Below are 16451 nucleotides of genomic sequence, written 5' to 3'. Positions count from 1 at the left end.
TTATTTAACTCAATTAGAACAGAGTTCCTTTAACATAGGAGACTTTATTATCTCATGTATTAATACCCTCTAGAGGTACACAATGAAAAATGTGATTTATAAACAGATACATACAGACACAAGGAAAACAGAGCATGTAGCTTCAGTAACAGTTTAAGAGAAAAGTCAGAAACAGAAATCTTCCCTGGTCAAAATACCAAAAAAAGCACCTGGGGCTTATATCCCTTAATTGATTTGAGCTCTAAATGGACAAATACGCATTTTTTTTTAAAAAAAAATTGCTAAGAACAAGATTCTTTTTCATGTTGAGTAATAATTTTGGAGTTTAAATAAATACCAACAATAGAGCTATGAGGGAGGAAAAATATAAAATACTGATTTTTTTATTTGATTTCACCGTAAGGTGCATTCTTAAATACATAGGAGACAACTGTCATGATTTGCACAACTCGCTTGCAAATAGTTCAACAGTATTAACAATGATTGAATTTAGGTGGTGGGCATATGGGAATTTATCATCTTATTAAACAGTTTTCTGTACTTCTGAGACTTATAATAAAACATTGGAAGGAACCTGTTAGACATAATGCTCTATGTGAAGTAATTTGTTCCCTTTGTGAAATTCTAGGAAGGTTAAAATGCATGTTCATAACTTCAAGAAAGTCACAAGCATTTATGATGTAATCAGAACTACCTGAGGATCTGTGAAACTTGGTGAGTTGGTGAATTTTTTAAAATGTCTTAAAACATTTTGTTTTTACAAAGATTACAGGAGTAAGAGAAGGTAAATCTTAATCAACTCTTAATATTTTTTTCCTGGTTGATGTGATATAATTAAATGTGGGGAAAAAAAGGTAAATTCTAAAAGGAGACAGTACCTTGATGGTTTTCTATGGAGGAAACTCAAGCAGGAGGAAGTTTAATTTAAAAACATAAATTACTGCTCTTTATAATACATTCTAAGTTGTCATTCTTTTGAATGCCTTCCTTTCCAGACAGATGTGTTATTCTGGGAGATCATCAGGACTTCTGGGTATTTGGAGGTATTGACCTAACCAGTGGAACTGCTGATTTATAAGAAGTTGTCCAGAATTTTGGAAAACTGATTAGTAGAGGTAAATAATGTTTCCATGGCAAGTGATGACAGAAAGTGACTTCAGTGAATTTTCCTTTGTTTTTAGGCAGATGTACCTAACCATGTATGTTAACAATGATTTCAAGCTGGAGACTGAGAAGAACTGCCATTTTTGCCAGCTGGGATGCAGAAAAATTTGGACTTCTGGGTTCCACAAATGGGCTGAGGTAACTAAGACAGTAAACATATCTTCTTGGTCAACATGTATCTCAGGGTAATCACAGATGTGTTCCATTACCTGATACTGTTTTAAATTGGATAAAAACAAGAAAATTTAAGAAATAGAGTTTGTTTTTGCTTTTACATCAGTTTGGCAAAACAGAACAACCTCTTAATTACTAAGCACAAACCAATTTTTTCATTATTTTTAAAATATTTTAGTTTCTATTTATATTGGTTTTGTGATAAGTAAGTAAAATCTGTAAGCTCAGAAAATAGTCAAACCTAGGAAACTACTTCTGACAAGTGAATTAGCCTATTGAAAATCTGATTTAGATCCTTGGCATTAATTTTCAAGTTTTTACAGTTTCCTTGGATTTCTTCTATCCAGGAAAACAACATGCTCTTTTTAGATGACTATACTCTGATTATAGTCTCTCCTTTATGGATTCAACACTAAATTGTAACCATAGGTATATTTTACCATTTACAAAAGTGCCTGGTTGGGGAGTGTAATACAATGATTTTGTAAATTGAATTACTCTAAAATTTCAAGGATTTATTTTTAATTCAATTATGATTAATTTTCATTTGTCACTGGCTCTTAATGCTTTATTTTAAAGTGTCTCTCATAGACCCCCTTCTTTCATCTTCTTCCCTTATGCTCTCTGTCCAGTAACTCTAAGTTCTTACATGTTCAAGGTAGGCTTGTGTATTTTTTTAAAGGCAGGCGCACCAAAAAGCACTTTCCTGTGACTATCCTCTGTTTTGTTCATTTATGAGTCCAAATTTTATAGAATTGATTTAAAGAATGTCATATCTTTCTTATTATTGTGAATGGTTTTTAAAATGCTTTCCTTCTGACTCATTTCTGCATACTTTAAAATAATAATATGAATCAAATAAGTATGGGAATAAAATCACATTTACTTGTATCACATTTGATTCCATTTATATGGCAAAGTCTTATTATTATGTTGTTGTTATGAACATGCATTTCATAATACACTTATTTAGATGAATCAGAGCTTATTCATTAAGGTCATTTACTTTTAGAAATATGTAATTTCTTGTGAACACATGTATATAGAAATACATGTGTCTTTTTATAATTTAAGCAGCTTAAAATACAGATAAAATAAATCCAAGATACAAGATAATATGCCTTGCATTAATTTAAATTCATGTGAGTTAAAAGACAATTTGAATATTGTTTCCCATTTTCTACTAGCTTCTTGATCATATTCAGCAGCACATTTACCTTTACATATAATTAAGGAATCTTTTTTATTTCTACTGTAGCTCTGTCATAATGGATACTCTGCCGCAGAATCAGCTGTCATCTATCCCATGTGGTCAAGCGCAGAGGTGAGAATTCTCATTTGTGGGATGACCACTCACAGCTTTAAATGTTTTTACTGTAACTGCTTTTATAAGGTAGCAAGCTAGAGAGAGAGAGAGAAACAGAGAGAAGAAAAGAGTTCTCTCTGCATATTCCCATGTTGTGTGATGGCATTAGTCTTCTTCTGCTGTATTTTTCTAGAATGTGTGTGCGTGTGTGCATGTATGTGTGAGAAATGTCTTGTCTTTGTCCTAATAGCCACTCTTCTCTCCCTCTAGTTTTTTTCTCTATCCTCCCCTCCTATATTTTTCTTTTTCATCAATATCTTCTCTTTCAAAAAATTCTTGATAAATCAAATTTCCAACTTCCTCACTTTTAATATGGTAAAGTTACTTGGATCCCCAACATCAAGGGATCTCATACTTTAATGTCTGTAAGGATTTCCAGAGACACCTTTTAAAAATACAGATTTCCAGGCCTTACTTTGAGCAGTCCTCTTCCAGTAGATCCAGGGTGAGGCTGAGCATCTCCGAGCCTTCCCCCTTCATATTATGGTGCAGGGGATCAGGGGCAGTTTTCCTCTGGGTCTCCCTGCTGTTGCTATTAACAGTGGCTACAGCATCACTAATATTTTTCTTTCTTGTTTTAATTGCATTAATATTATCAACCAGTTAATAGCATTTTCTTAAAATTATGGTCAAAAGCATAGGTGTTTGATTTATAATGGTATCTGCAAACCACTCTTTTACTGAATTAATTTGTTTTGCTTGTATTTCCAAAATTGTAAATGCTGTGAGATAAGTGACTGCTTTGCTTCAACTGCAGGAGAATGTGAAAACACTCCAGGAGAGAGAGGTTGCATATATCAATGCAGACTCATACACAGAAGGTAAATTTTATTTCAGATTGTCATTAAATAGTATACCAGTATTTAAGTCTATCAACTCCAACTCATAAACTAGGATTATCCTCTTTCTATGAGATGCCTCAATAATAACTCCATTTCTCCATTTTACCAGAGAGAACATTATTATGATTCAAATGAATCAATATGATTCATAACTAAGCTATTGATCCTAATTTCTTTAGTATATTTACCATTTGCCTATCTTGGATTACTACTTAAAACTTTAGTACTTTTGACATTCTTCCTGTGGAGCTATTTTTAAAAGTTGGGCTAAAATATTTCATACAGAAATAGTTCCTGTATGTATTGGAACAACTCTGAAATAAGCACCCACTACAAACTTCCTTTTGACCCTGACATGTGGCATGTGCATCTGTAGGCTTTCATCGTATTATGGTTATTTCTAGGTAAGTGTCACAGGACACATGTTAGTTACTGACATGCTCTAGTCTAAAGTCTTCATATTGAATTGAATAAATGAATAAAAACATGAACATTATGGCCTTACCACTTACCTTTGCCAAAGACCCCTAGGTACTGCTGCCGTAATGAGCAATGACCCTTACTTTTACTGCAGGAGCTGCAGCCTTAGCAGCAGAGTCCGCCTCTGCAGTCTCCTATCCTGAGTGTGTGCTGCAGCCTCTCTGGCTCCTGAAGAGTTATTTCCACCTTGTGTTTTAGTTTTAGCCAGACTATCTGCCTGTCTATTTATCTCCCTACCTATCTGTCTATTCTAAAATTTTATTTATTTCTTTTTACTGAAGTACATTTGATTTGTAATATTAGTTTCAGGTGTACAGCAAAGTTACTCAGTTATATACATATACATGTACATATACATATACATATACATATACATATACATATACATTGTTTTTAGATTCTTTTCCATTATAGGTTATTATAAGATACTGAATATAATTCCCTGTACTATACAGTAGGTCCTTGTTGGTTATCTGTTTCATATATGATAGTGTATATCTGTTAATCCTGAACTCCTAACATATCTCTTCCCTTCCCCCTTTCCCCTTGGGTAACCATAGTTTCTTTTCTATGTCATGAGTCTATTTCTGGTTTGTAAATAAGTTCATTTGTATCATTTTTTTGTTTGTTTACATTCCACATATAAGTGATAGAATGTGATATTTGCCTTTCTCTGTCTGACATACTTCACTGAATATGATAATCTGTAAGGTCCACCCTATTTTTAATTCTCCAGGAATGATGCCTTGAATTTGAAATCTGTTATATATTGTTTATAATTAGAAAATAAAGTTAGAATTAAATACAGGTTTGTAGTCCATTTGGAGGTATTAAAATTCTCTCTTACTTATTTTGCAGGCAATTATACTCTCAGAGTTGACTGTACACCCCTTCTTTTCCAGTTGGTATATAAACTGACAGAAGAGGTATGTAAATAGATCTGTTGTAATGATTTCTGATGAGTAGATAAATCAATAACTTTTGTTTTCTAAATTACTAATATTTAAACTGGTGACAGACATAGCTGATTTGTATAAACAAGAAATCAGAACGAGCTTTAATACACTACTTATGTGACATAACTATGAGAACAGTAGTGCTAGTCTCTGTTCTAATAATAGTTCCTAATAATTGTATACATTTGTTAAAATGTGCAGGGTCTATTGTTTCATGGGGCAGAGTCTCTTTGATATAACAGAAAGAATACTGAGCTGGGTTGGGGAAGCCTTGGCTGTGAAGATTGCCTTGGCTATTCATTCATTCATTCATTTATTCATTCAGGAAGTATTTATTGTGTGGTTACTATGTATCAGGTCCTATGAAAGGAACTCTAGCAGCAAAAGTGATAAAAGGACAAGGTTACTGAATCCAAATACTTTGTAATCTAGAGAGGCCACAGACCTGTAAATGAGGACTCATACTTCACTTGAATATTGGATACTATATACAGTGGAGGACAGTTGCAGAAGAGAGAAGTTAAAATCCTAGGGTAGCTGGTGAGGTTGGAAAGCATTAGAAGGTGTTTAGAGAAGGATTAGTGGTTAGGCTGTAAAATGGAAGGATGTGAAAGTGGGGAGAATGTTTCTCCTCAGAGGACACAGGACCTAATAAAGATGTGGATGTGTGAAAGAACATTTCCTGACCTCTGGGTAATGCAATATAACCTCAATGTAAGGTGTTGGTGAAAAAGCTGGTAAGAAACGGGGCCTGACACATAGGCCTAAATGTTCATAAATCTGGTGATGGTGAAATTAAAGAATCTTTAACAAGGTTGTACGTTATCATTTTTATTCATTAGAAAAATTACTCTGTATCAGTGCAGTGAATACGTTAAGCTGTAGTAAGTCTAAAAGCAAAATGGAAATAATTCCACATACTTATTTAGTACACAGGAATTTATAAATACTAGTTATTGATGTAAAAAGTACTCTGAAAATGCTACTGCACTCTGAATCTCTAAAAATTATGTGATCTACTCATTGAGTATATGTGTGCTTCATTTAAATAACCCCCATTATAGAATTTAACTGTAGAAATGTTTCTTTCAAGTAGGTATCACTTAGATGACAGTGGGAAGTAGATGTCACATCTCTGTGGTCCTGTTTCCCAATCGCCCTTCATCTTGCCCTGTCCTTTTCACTGTTAGTGTCTTTAACATCTCATCCTCCCAAGTGAGCATCCTCCCATGCCCATCACAACGCCCACCATACTGGGAAGCTTAGGTCCTTGATCCTTTTATTGAAATGTCCCATAAAAACATCTAAAAGCACGCTGAAAAGACAGCCCTTGTTGGGGAATCCTTCTCATGAGATACATTTACTCTCTGTCCTACAGAGGAGGCTCCTGCCTTTATAGGAGGGGTAGTAAGAATTTTAGGGCCAAGAAGGAGAAGCTTAGGTCTATCCCCTTTGTACATTTATTTAATAAGTATTAAATGTGTAAGTGGTTACCATAGTGACAGGATAAATCAAACATAGTTTCTGCTATTAGTGTGTTACCTGTGTAGCCAGGAGAGACTATGATCAAGAATTTTCAAATCCAAGATAGAGATTAAAATCACCAAAGGGTATACAGATAAAAGTGTGGGAAGCAAAAAATAAGTATCTTAGTTTATTATTTTACATGTTGGAATTAAACAGCCTGCTTAATGGGAAATTGCAAATTTTTTCCCATTCTAAAGCCTCTTTTACATTAATTTGAATTTAATTTTCATGCCACTTTAGATACAATATATTTGACTTTCAGAGTTTTTGTTTTAGGTAGTTTTTTAACAGTTTAACTGGGAAATTAAAATGTGTATTTAGAAGTTACATTATCAGGATGAACTAATTAATTGTCCAGAAGAGAAGAGTGAGATTTTATAATCTTGTTTGATTTGATTGTCAGTGGAAGAATCAGACATCATTCATCTGGAGAAATGCTATTGGTTGCTGAGGGCTCAATCCTGAACTGGATGATTTGATTTAGAGACATTTGGCCCATTGGCTTCACCACCAATTCGTGCATCTCTGAGTGAAGGTGGGAATCCTTCTATTTTCTACAAATGTTCTTTGCTAAACACCTGAGCCTTGTTCCACCTTTGGAGCATTGTGTAAGTCGGTTTACCTTTCTGCACTTGAATATTCTCATATATAAAATCAGTTTGACCAAGACAATCATTATGAAAGTGTGCTCCAGTGTGGTGCCTCAGCATCTGGTGCAGGGTCAGGGTGGTGGACACTGAATAGGCAAAGCTCTAGCTTCCACACATGACCCCACCTCTTCCTCAGCTGAGGAGTGTCTATTGTATTTCTTTTATATAGAAGAAGGTTCCACTGCTGTATACTTCCCCCACCCTTAAAAAATTAAGAAACCACTAGACCATCTCTAAGGTCCCCACTTAGCTCTAAACTTTTCACTACTATATATATTTTAAATGAGGTTTACAAGGAGCAGTTGTGGGTGATAATCACAAAAACTGTATTTGAAATCTGAAAGCTTGGGTTCTTCTTCTGATTCAGACCTTTTTAAAAAAAATTTCTTACTTTTAGCAAGTCATTTAACTACTTCTTAGCTTCAATTTTCTGCTCTTTGAGGGCACAGAATTAGATTCTTGAAATAGACAGTCTGTATTCTTCAGGTTTCTAGTGTGTTTTAGAAATATTTATTTGTTAGGGGAGCTAGAACAGACAGGGTTTCCACTTCAGCAGTGCAGTTATGTTTTTACCTTTTTATAATTAGAGATTGAGAAATCATTTCATTTGAAAATAAAATGATTCCATTTATTTTTTAGGAAAAGTTTAAAAACCACAGGATTAGATTATAAATTGCCCTTTATTTCTGAAATTTAATATATTTAGTTATACAGATTAAGTGGTACAATGAAGACTGCAGTACAGAATTTCTGTCTCTTATAATATAGTGTGTTAGTTTTCTTTGCTTCATGAAGGAGCTGTATGAATCTCATTAATAACAACACAGTATATCTTTGATAGAGTTCAACTTTTCTTCTTCTTTTTTCCTTTTTCTTCTTAGTCTTTCCAAATTAGGATAATTGTGGTCTCTGACATTTTTCCAGTTAAATTTTTAAAATACATTTTTATTTTTTACATTCTACAATCACTTTTGACTTTTGGAATTAATATAAGATAGAGACAGGTATGCAGACAAAACCAAACACTAAATGATAGTATTTTCTTCTAGGAAGTTAAATGTTGGTTATAATTATGCCAGGGGGTGGGGGAAAAACTTCCTAAGACAGTGGAAACTACTGATAACTTTTAAAAACTAAATCAGTTTATGCGAGTCATGCCTCCTTTCATAGGCATGTCATTATTAACAGAAAGTTTGTTGGCTGTGATTTATTCTGTCTGTGTTCCTATTTTACAGGTTTATTTAATGCTTTTGGTGAAAATCATGACAGCCACATAGATTTTAAGGAGATATCCTGTGGGCTATCAGCTTGTTGCAGAGGACCTCTGGCTGAAAGACAGAAATGTAAGTGTGTTAAACATCACAAAATTTGGAAGCTATACAGAGAAAAAAATTAGCATCCATTCATGTAAAAAATCATCTGATTAAGGCTTGAATTTTCATCCCTTTTGCAAATAGCAATCTCTTGCTAAGGTTTTACTGACGTCAGTGTAAAGGTTCAATCATCTATTCTTTTTTACTGTGGAGTAATTTAAGATCTTTGTTATTAATAATGGTTGATTTTCCAGATAAATGTACAATTCATGATAAATGAACTACATCAGTCATGATGTGTTTGAAAATGTTAAGCATATAGAAAATATTTTCTGGTAGTCTATATAGAAAATTTGTCTTGCTTAACTTGAATTTCAACTTATTTTCTATCACTGTGTATATTGATATTTTATTAGCAAAATTAAATTTATGATAAAACAAGTTTATTAAATACTAAATTTATCTTTTAAACCTATCTAAAATATTATGGCATAATTTATAAGCATATTACATTCCTAAATCTTAACCATATTTGTTTAGGAAAATGCAGCAGTTTACATTTAATTGGAACCTAATTCTTACATATTCACTAGGGTCATTATCTCTGCATCTTTCTAAAATACAGCTTCACAAATACTGCATATTTTGGGTATGATACTTAATAGTTCAATATTCTTTAGTAATGTTGTACTGTGATGCACTCAGTTAACTTAATAGCATAATTATTACATGGGTGTGTGAAGTAGATAATTATTTAATCTTAAAAATTTAGATTTCTTTTATCTTCCCTGATAGTATACCATTACTCTAACCTGGCTTTGTGATAGATTATTTGTTCACATTAAAGTTCTGGTATTAAAGAGGCTGAAGTCTTTGTTTCTCAATTGAGGTTGTTGTCTTAAATTTTTTTTTAATTTATTTTTTTGCCAGTGGACTAGTGGAAGTTAACCAAATAGACTAACTAGCAATTTTGCTGATATTGATGTTAATTAGCAAAGTGCTGATATTTTGGATTTTTAGCTTGTTGTATATAAACTTCATTGAAGAATTGAAATTGTTCTTAGGCAAAAATATTGGGTGCACATTAATTACATTGGAGAGGCAAAATCTTTATACAGTCATCTCTCATTATCTGCTGAGGATTGGTTCTGAGACCCCCTCAGATACCAAGTCCATGGATGCTCATGTCCTTATGTAAAATGGCATAGTATTTTTATATAATCTATGCACATCCTCTTGTATACTTTAAATCATCTCTAGATTACTTTTAGTACCTAATACAATGTAATTATTTGTAAATACAATGTAAATGATATGTGAATAGTTGTCAGTGCATAGCAAATTCAAGTTTTGCTTTTCAGAACTTTCTGGGAAAATTTATATATATATATAAATATATATATATATATATATATATATATATATACATATACATATATACTTTTGATCTATTGTTTATACCTGTGAATGCAGAACCAATGGATACGGGGAGCTGACTGTACCAGCTTTTTGTTGATTCTTAATGTAGATGGAATATTTTCAGCATTGTAAGAATCAACTCTGAAGTGATCAGTTATAAATATTAGAAATTAATTTAAAAGCTTGAATTACCTTCTCAAAATCTGTGAGATATTGTATAGTAACTTGGCCCTTCTTTTTCAGTTTGCAAGAAATTTAACTTTAGATTTAGATGAAGGATAGAGTTCTCTAAGCTGGCTAATTATATAAGGAGAGAGACTTGTGAAGTGTACAGGAATTCCTACAAGTTCAAAGGACTTTAATGACACAATCTCCTCCAAATAAGAACTTAATCCAGAATGTAGTTGTTTGAGGAACTAAGTAATTTCACAAGGGCAGGTTGTAATAAAATGTATTATACTTCAGAATATAAAAGTAATTTTCCTCCATAAGAGTTTCTTTTCTTTAGTTTGCTTCAAGGTATTTGATGTTGATGGTGATGGAGTTCTCTGTAGGGTTGAACTGAGAGACACGTGGTTGCACAGAGGTCTGGAAGGACAACTGCACCGATGATACCCTGGTAAAGTCTGATTGTATACATCTTCTTGCATGTAAACTTCCAACAGGAACATAGAGTGAAGAATTTTTTAAAAGAGGTTGAGAAAAAGATTTCTTACTACTTCTAGATTCTATATTATGCTACTCAAAATATTCATAGCCAAAGATGCAAAATTGGGAAGAGAATTTACCTTAGAAAATTTAATAAACTGAATGTATTATGTAAAAAAAAAATGAAACCACTGGAAAATTGTCATAAATTTTTAAGGTAAACAAGCAATCTATTTCTGGAATTAAAAAAAAACAAAACTTGACCGAAAAAATATTTTATACTTCAGCTACTGTCTAATAAAAATGATACCTTCTCTTTCCTAACTACTGATTTGGGTTTCTGGTTTTAAAGGAATTACTTGTGGATCTATCCAACATTGTAGAGACACATAGAATGCACATGACACCACAAAGGTGAGTCTAGCAGAGACTAATTTATTCTTTTCTAAAAATACATTATATTCTGAATTGGTATACATACCTTACATATACATACTTGAATCTCTTCTGCATCATCCCTGCTAAATGCTTATTTGGACCCGTGGTTACAATAACTCCAAGTTGTCCCTAAGGAAAGCCCATTCGACCTTTAAACAACTCCATTAAGTGTTATTTACATAAAAACATTATATTTTATAAGCTAGGCATTTTGTAAAAATTAAGTAGAGACAGCCCTTGCCATCTGTAGTTTATAATCTTTACTTCTCCCAGTTTAATACATTATGGTAAGACAAAACTTATATTGAGCAAAAGAAGCCACAATAAAAGAACACATTGTACAATTTAATTTATATGAAGTTCTAGAACAGAGACAGAACTAATGTTAATAAGTGTTACAATAGTGATTTTGGAGATGGGTGAGTTAACTGAGAAGGAGCATAGGATATCTGGGATGATGGAAATTATTTTTCATCTCAATCTGGGTGGTGTATATAGTTTTTAAATTTTTTTTTCAATAATATTGGTGAGGGTCTGTCCTAAGTTCTTTAATAGCAGCCAGAATAAGTGTATAATAGCAGAAACAAGCATGTACTTTACAAAGAATAAAGCCTTGAATTTTTTTAGTTTCAAAACATTTATTAAAGATATTATAATAGGTTTGCCTTAATGTCTATGTATCCCTGTGAAACTGAAGATAATCCATATATGTGAGACACATATGAGTTAATTTGACCCTTTCTATTCAAATGTTGACATGTACCAAGTTGCAAATGGTAGGATGTAGACCATAGTGGCCTTACACAGGCTTAGAAAAATAAGTAACATTTTTTTCAATCACAAATCCAGAAGAAATCATCATAGTCTTATTAACTGACACTCAATAGAAATAAATAATAGAAATGAATTTTTCAGGGCTTGATCTTTGTTTGGCAATTCAGATAACCGTCTTCATTTACTTTTCTGCCCAAAACTAAGGTAGCCATTTCTATTTGGTATATATGAAAACAGAAACACAGGAAAGTTTCTATTAGGAAATACCTTATGTAGAGATACAATTTCCATCGCCTTTCTTCTGGGTGTTTGATAAGTATGGAGGTTATCATTGCTGTCTATTTTTATATAAGACCGAGTTTCTTCTTATGGCTGTACTTTTGAACATTAAAAAAAAGATCATTTAGCTGCTCCATCTCCGTGTAACCATAATAATGAAATGGTAAAAATTTAGAATAGATTTTGGACCTTTCAACCAAACCTATTACCCATATTCACTGGTGACTAGACGGTGACAATATTACCCATTATTTTGTACCATTACATTGGTGTTAATATACTTCAATGGAAGTTGCATCATGAAAGCCATTAATTACCATCACAGTGCTTTAAAATCTTTTCTTGTAATAAATGGTAATATATATTGAATGAATACATGAATATCATTAATAGTAAATATTATTAAATATCTTTAAATAATAAATCATTAGATAATAAAAATATAATTAAGTAATAAACGCTAAGAACATTATTATTCATCTAGGATTGTTAAGGTGATTGTTCAAAACATGAAGTAAGAAGCATTTGGTTATATTTTTGCCTGCCAAGAAATATTGTCTACTGTATATAAATGTAATTTTTGGTACACTTTCACACCAAAAAAAAAAAAATACTGCTTTACTCAACTTGTGAAAGTAATGTTACATTTTATTTTGAGGAAATGTTAATATAGATACTCATTTATTATATATATTTAGTTCTTTTAAATCTCTTAAGAAGTCTAATAATATTGCCAGATGTTTTAAAGATCTTAGAAAATTGTTAGGGTCAAAGGGCATAATCCAAAGAGTTTGGAAAAATGCTTTCAAAGTTAGTAAATAGTCCTTTTTCTCTACCCAGAACCTTTTGTGGGTTCTGTTAGTAAACTTCACCTTGAACCAGAAGATACTGTGAGTTATTTCCCAGGTCTTACTGGAGGAAGATTTTTGGTGATAAATTGCCCACGTTATGAGTGACTACTTCAGAGTTTGGTTACTTTTGAACTTATTCTTGCTGGCCTACTTTCGGATGAATACACAGCATCTACATTAAATCATTAGTTTTCTTTCAGACAAATGACCATTGCAAGTTTAATAAAACAAATTTAATTCAAATAATATAAGAAAATGAAGATTTAAGATATTCTTAAATATTGTTTCTCTTTCAGAATGGCCATCTTAACTCTAGAAGAATATCAGATCTGGAGTGTGAACAATGTTCTTGCCAATGAGTTTTTGAATCTACTTTTCCAGGTATGTTTAAGGTAAATGACAGAGACCGAGGGCAGTGGTACCAGTAGTTCTACATCTTTTCCATTATGTAGTAGTTAGACAACTAGACTACAAAACCATATATTGTCAAAAGAACTGCATTAACTTGTACACCACCAGCAGATGGTAAGTTAGAGCGTGCGTGCTTCTTAGAGTCACAATGTGCATGATAGGAAAGTAGAGTATAGCTGATAATGTTTATCTTAATAACTCATGATAGAGCAGATTGTAGACATATAGAAAAGCATTTAAAATGTAAAAGCCATTATAATTTGCTATTTTTCTTTACTTTTTTTTAAGACCCTCCCTAACAAGTAAGGCATTGTGGACAGAGACATAGATCATAAGTTGGCAGCTGTAAATTTTTCACAAAGTATACCATCTTTCCAGTTAGGAGGTTATTTTAGATGCAGAGCTGTTTCTTAATTTTCTTTCTTTCTTTCTTTTTTTCTTTTTTGTAATTTAATTCTTTAGAAGGTCCAATAAAGATTGAAGGAGAAAGGAGGAAAGAAAAGCTGTCAGGGGTGAACATGAAATCATAAAACTTGCCAGATTTTAAGTATTTTTCCAGTTAAAGTAGTTCTCTTTGCTCCAATTTAAAGAAACAACTTATAGTTTCCCATTTTTCATAATTCTTCAAAAATATATGTTGATTTAATAGTATTTTACAGGGGGGAGGGGTGTGAGTAGGGACAGACTGGAAGTTCAAGATTTGTAAATACTGACAGGTATATATAGAATAGATAAACAAGCTTATACTGTATAGCACAGGGAAATATATTCAAGAATTTGTAGTAGCTCATGGTGAAAAAATATGAAAACAAATATACGTATATTCATAAAGGACTGAAAAATTGTGCTGTACACCAGAAATTGACACAACATTGTAAATGGACTATAACTCAGTTAAAAAATAAAAGATATAACTGTTAGAACACTATAAAAAAAAGTAGTATTTTAGATTTTTTTTTATTTTATTCTCCTTTTCTTATAAAAGCACCCCTATGAAGATCAATAAGGCTTGATATCTTCATATCTATCATGATCCTCCATTGTGAATACAGAGTAACCTGCCTGTGGCACAGCTATGTTAGAATAAATGAAAATTGAACTCTTCCTGACAGCTAATATCTAATGTATATTTAAAGCATATGAAATCTGATAAGCCTGTGATGCCCATTTAAATCAATCAGTTGCTCCACTGTCAATTATCTGCCAGGATCTAAGTTGATATGTCTTTATAAAATATAAATACATATAAAAATAATATAAACCTACTATAAACAGAAATGACTTGGTTAGTAATATGAAAATTGAGCAGCTATTTTTATCTCATTTAAAATGATGCCCTCAATTACTTTAAGTTATCATTAATTATATAGATATTTTGACCACTGAAGTTTGTGTCTGAGTCATGTTGCAGCTCTTACATAGCAAAGCATTTCGAACTTTTATATTGCCTTTCCTATTTTCTCATGCTTATCAGGGACTTGCATAGGCACTATTTTTTCTATGACTCTATAAACAGATGTATGCCTGAAATTTTCTTTTGTGTCTCAGGGTTTCTAGCATTATATTACTGACAGATTTTTTATTGGTTAGCAATCTAATTTTTTTCTTGGTATATATAGTCCTTTCAGTCCTTTCAAATATATATATATATATATATATGTAGTCAGTTTTCAATTTTGTGTCAATTTCTGGTGTGCAGCACAATGCTTCAGTCATACATGAACATACATATATTCATTTTCATACTCTTTTTCACCATAAGTTACTACAAAACATTATTGGATATAGTTCCCTGTGCTATACAGTATGAACTTGTTTATAAATTGGGAGTTTGAGATTTCCAGGTACTAAATATTAACATTACATTTTATGATGCTCACTTTATCCCATATTCAGACATGCTTTTAAAACTTTATTTTCACTTAATGTATAAGCAAGCAGGCTTACTCTAAATTGTTTTATTTTCTGTCTGTTTCTAAAATAGAATTAGCTAATAAATTCAGTGATAAAAGCTTGAATTATACTTTTATTTTATTTGCCAAGATCCCACTCCTGGCTGACCATTTTGGGTATTTAAGTATAAAGTAAGTAAATGTCAGTAGAATTAGGAAACCATTCCTGTGGTAATATTATTTTCAGTCCTTTCAAATAAACTCAGTGCCCAATATTTTGCAGAGGAAGCATTCTAAACATGACCAGGATCTTCTATCTTATACGTTTGTCAGAAAGTATCAAATGTTAAACAGTTTGATAAACAGAATAGTGCACCACACTGACCCCTACCTATATCCATGTTCTAATCCTGAAATCTGTGAATATGTTATTTTACATGGCAAAGGGTATTTTGCAGATGTATCAGGTTAAGGACTCTGAGACAGGGAGATTAGCCTGGATTATCTACATGGGCCTAGTCTAACAACAGGTGTCCTTAAAAATTGAAAATCTTTCCCAGATGTGGTCAGAAAGATATGACTTTGGAAGAAGGATTAGAAAGCTGTAAAGCTGTTAGCTTTGAAGATAGAGGAAGGGTCATGGGTAAAGAAATGTGGGTGAACACTAGAAGCCGGAAAAGACAAGGAAATATATTCTTCCTTTGACTTACAGAAGGGCATACAGCCCTGCTGACATCTTGATTTTTAGCCAAGTGATACCTGTTCCTGACTTGACCTACAGAATCATAAAATAATAAGTTTGTGTTGCTTTAAGCTGCAAAATTTGTGATAATTTGTAACAGCAGTGATAAAAATAAGTATAGGGGAGGTAATCCAAATTTATGGATTGGAGGGTTCAACATTTTAAAGATGTCAGTTCCCCTTCAACTGATTCAAAGATTTATATGTGCACATCAAAATCCCCAAAACTTAATTGTTGTTACTGTTTCTTTGTAGAACTTGACAAGCTGATTCTAAATACATAGAGAAGCTTGAAGAGCCAACAATAGCCAAGCTGATATTAAAGAACAATGTTAAAGAACTTATTATAAAACAATATTAAGTCTATGTGATAACTACCTAAAGTTAGACATATAGACCAATGGAACAGTATTGAATTAAACCCTGTACCATACATGAACAGTAATTTTAGATAGATTATAAATCTAATAAATTTGAAACAAAAAGCAAAGCATCTGGGGGAGGGTAAAGCTCAGGTGGAATGTGT

At 32.3% G+C, this 16451-nt stretch overlaps 2 protein-coding genes across 2 annotated transcripts in view; both read left to right on the top strand.

The window, feature by feature from the left end:
* LOC140692871 (uncharacterized) overlaps window positions 1-800 on the top strand; it is a 15325-nt gene extending 14525 nt beyond the window's left edge. The window contains exon 3 of the mRNA XM_072957092.1: window positions 629-800. Within this exon, the coding sequence (XP_072813193.1) occupies window positions 629-684 (56 nt within the window). The 3' untranslated portion in view covers window positions 685-800. The remainder of the gene's footprint in view (window positions 1-628) is intronic.
* Window positions 703-16451, top strand: LOC140692818 (N-acetylated-alpha-linked acidic dipeptidase 2-like). The gene is made up of 11 exons (XM_072957087.1): window positions 703-714; window positions 1182-1302; window positions 2597-2662; window positions 3462-3525; window positions 4885-4952; window positions 6913-7044; window positions 8395-8502; window positions 10400-10510; window positions 10892-10953; window positions 13178-13262; window positions 16181-16451. The coding sequence occupies exons 2-6, from the start codon at window positions 1186-1188 to the stop codon at window positions 6958-6960; spliced, it is 363 nt and encodes a 120-aa protein (XP_072813188.1). The 5' UTR covers window positions 703-714; window positions 1182-1185; the 3' UTR covers window positions 6961-7044; window positions 8395-8502; window positions 10400-10510; window positions 10892-10953; window positions 13178-13262; window positions 16181-16451.

The sequence above is a fragment of the Vicugna pacos genome, unplaced genomic scaffold (assembly GCF_048564905.1).
Source record: "Vicugna pacos unplaced genomic scaffold, VicPac4 scaffold_18, whole genome shotgun sequence".
Lineage (NCBI taxonomy): Eukaryota > Metazoa > Chordata > Mammalia > Artiodactyla > Camelidae > Vicugna > Vicugna pacos.
This window is presented reverse-complemented; position numbering and strand designations above follow the sequence as displayed.

Excerpts from the sequence above, each read along its gene's own strand:
- LOC140692818 (XM_072957087.1), top strand. The coding sequence starts at position 1,186 with ATGTACCTAACCATGTATGTTAACAATGATTTCAAGCTGGAGACTGAG. Across the intron at positions 1,303-2,596 it reads GGTTCCACAAATGGGCTGAG|CTCTGTCATAATGGATACTC; the intron begins GTAACTAAGACA and ends TTTCTACTGTAG. Across the intron at positions 4,953-6,912 it reads TATATAAACTGACAGAAGAG|TGGAAGAATCAGACATCATT; the intron begins GTATGTAAATAG and ends TTTGATTGTCAG.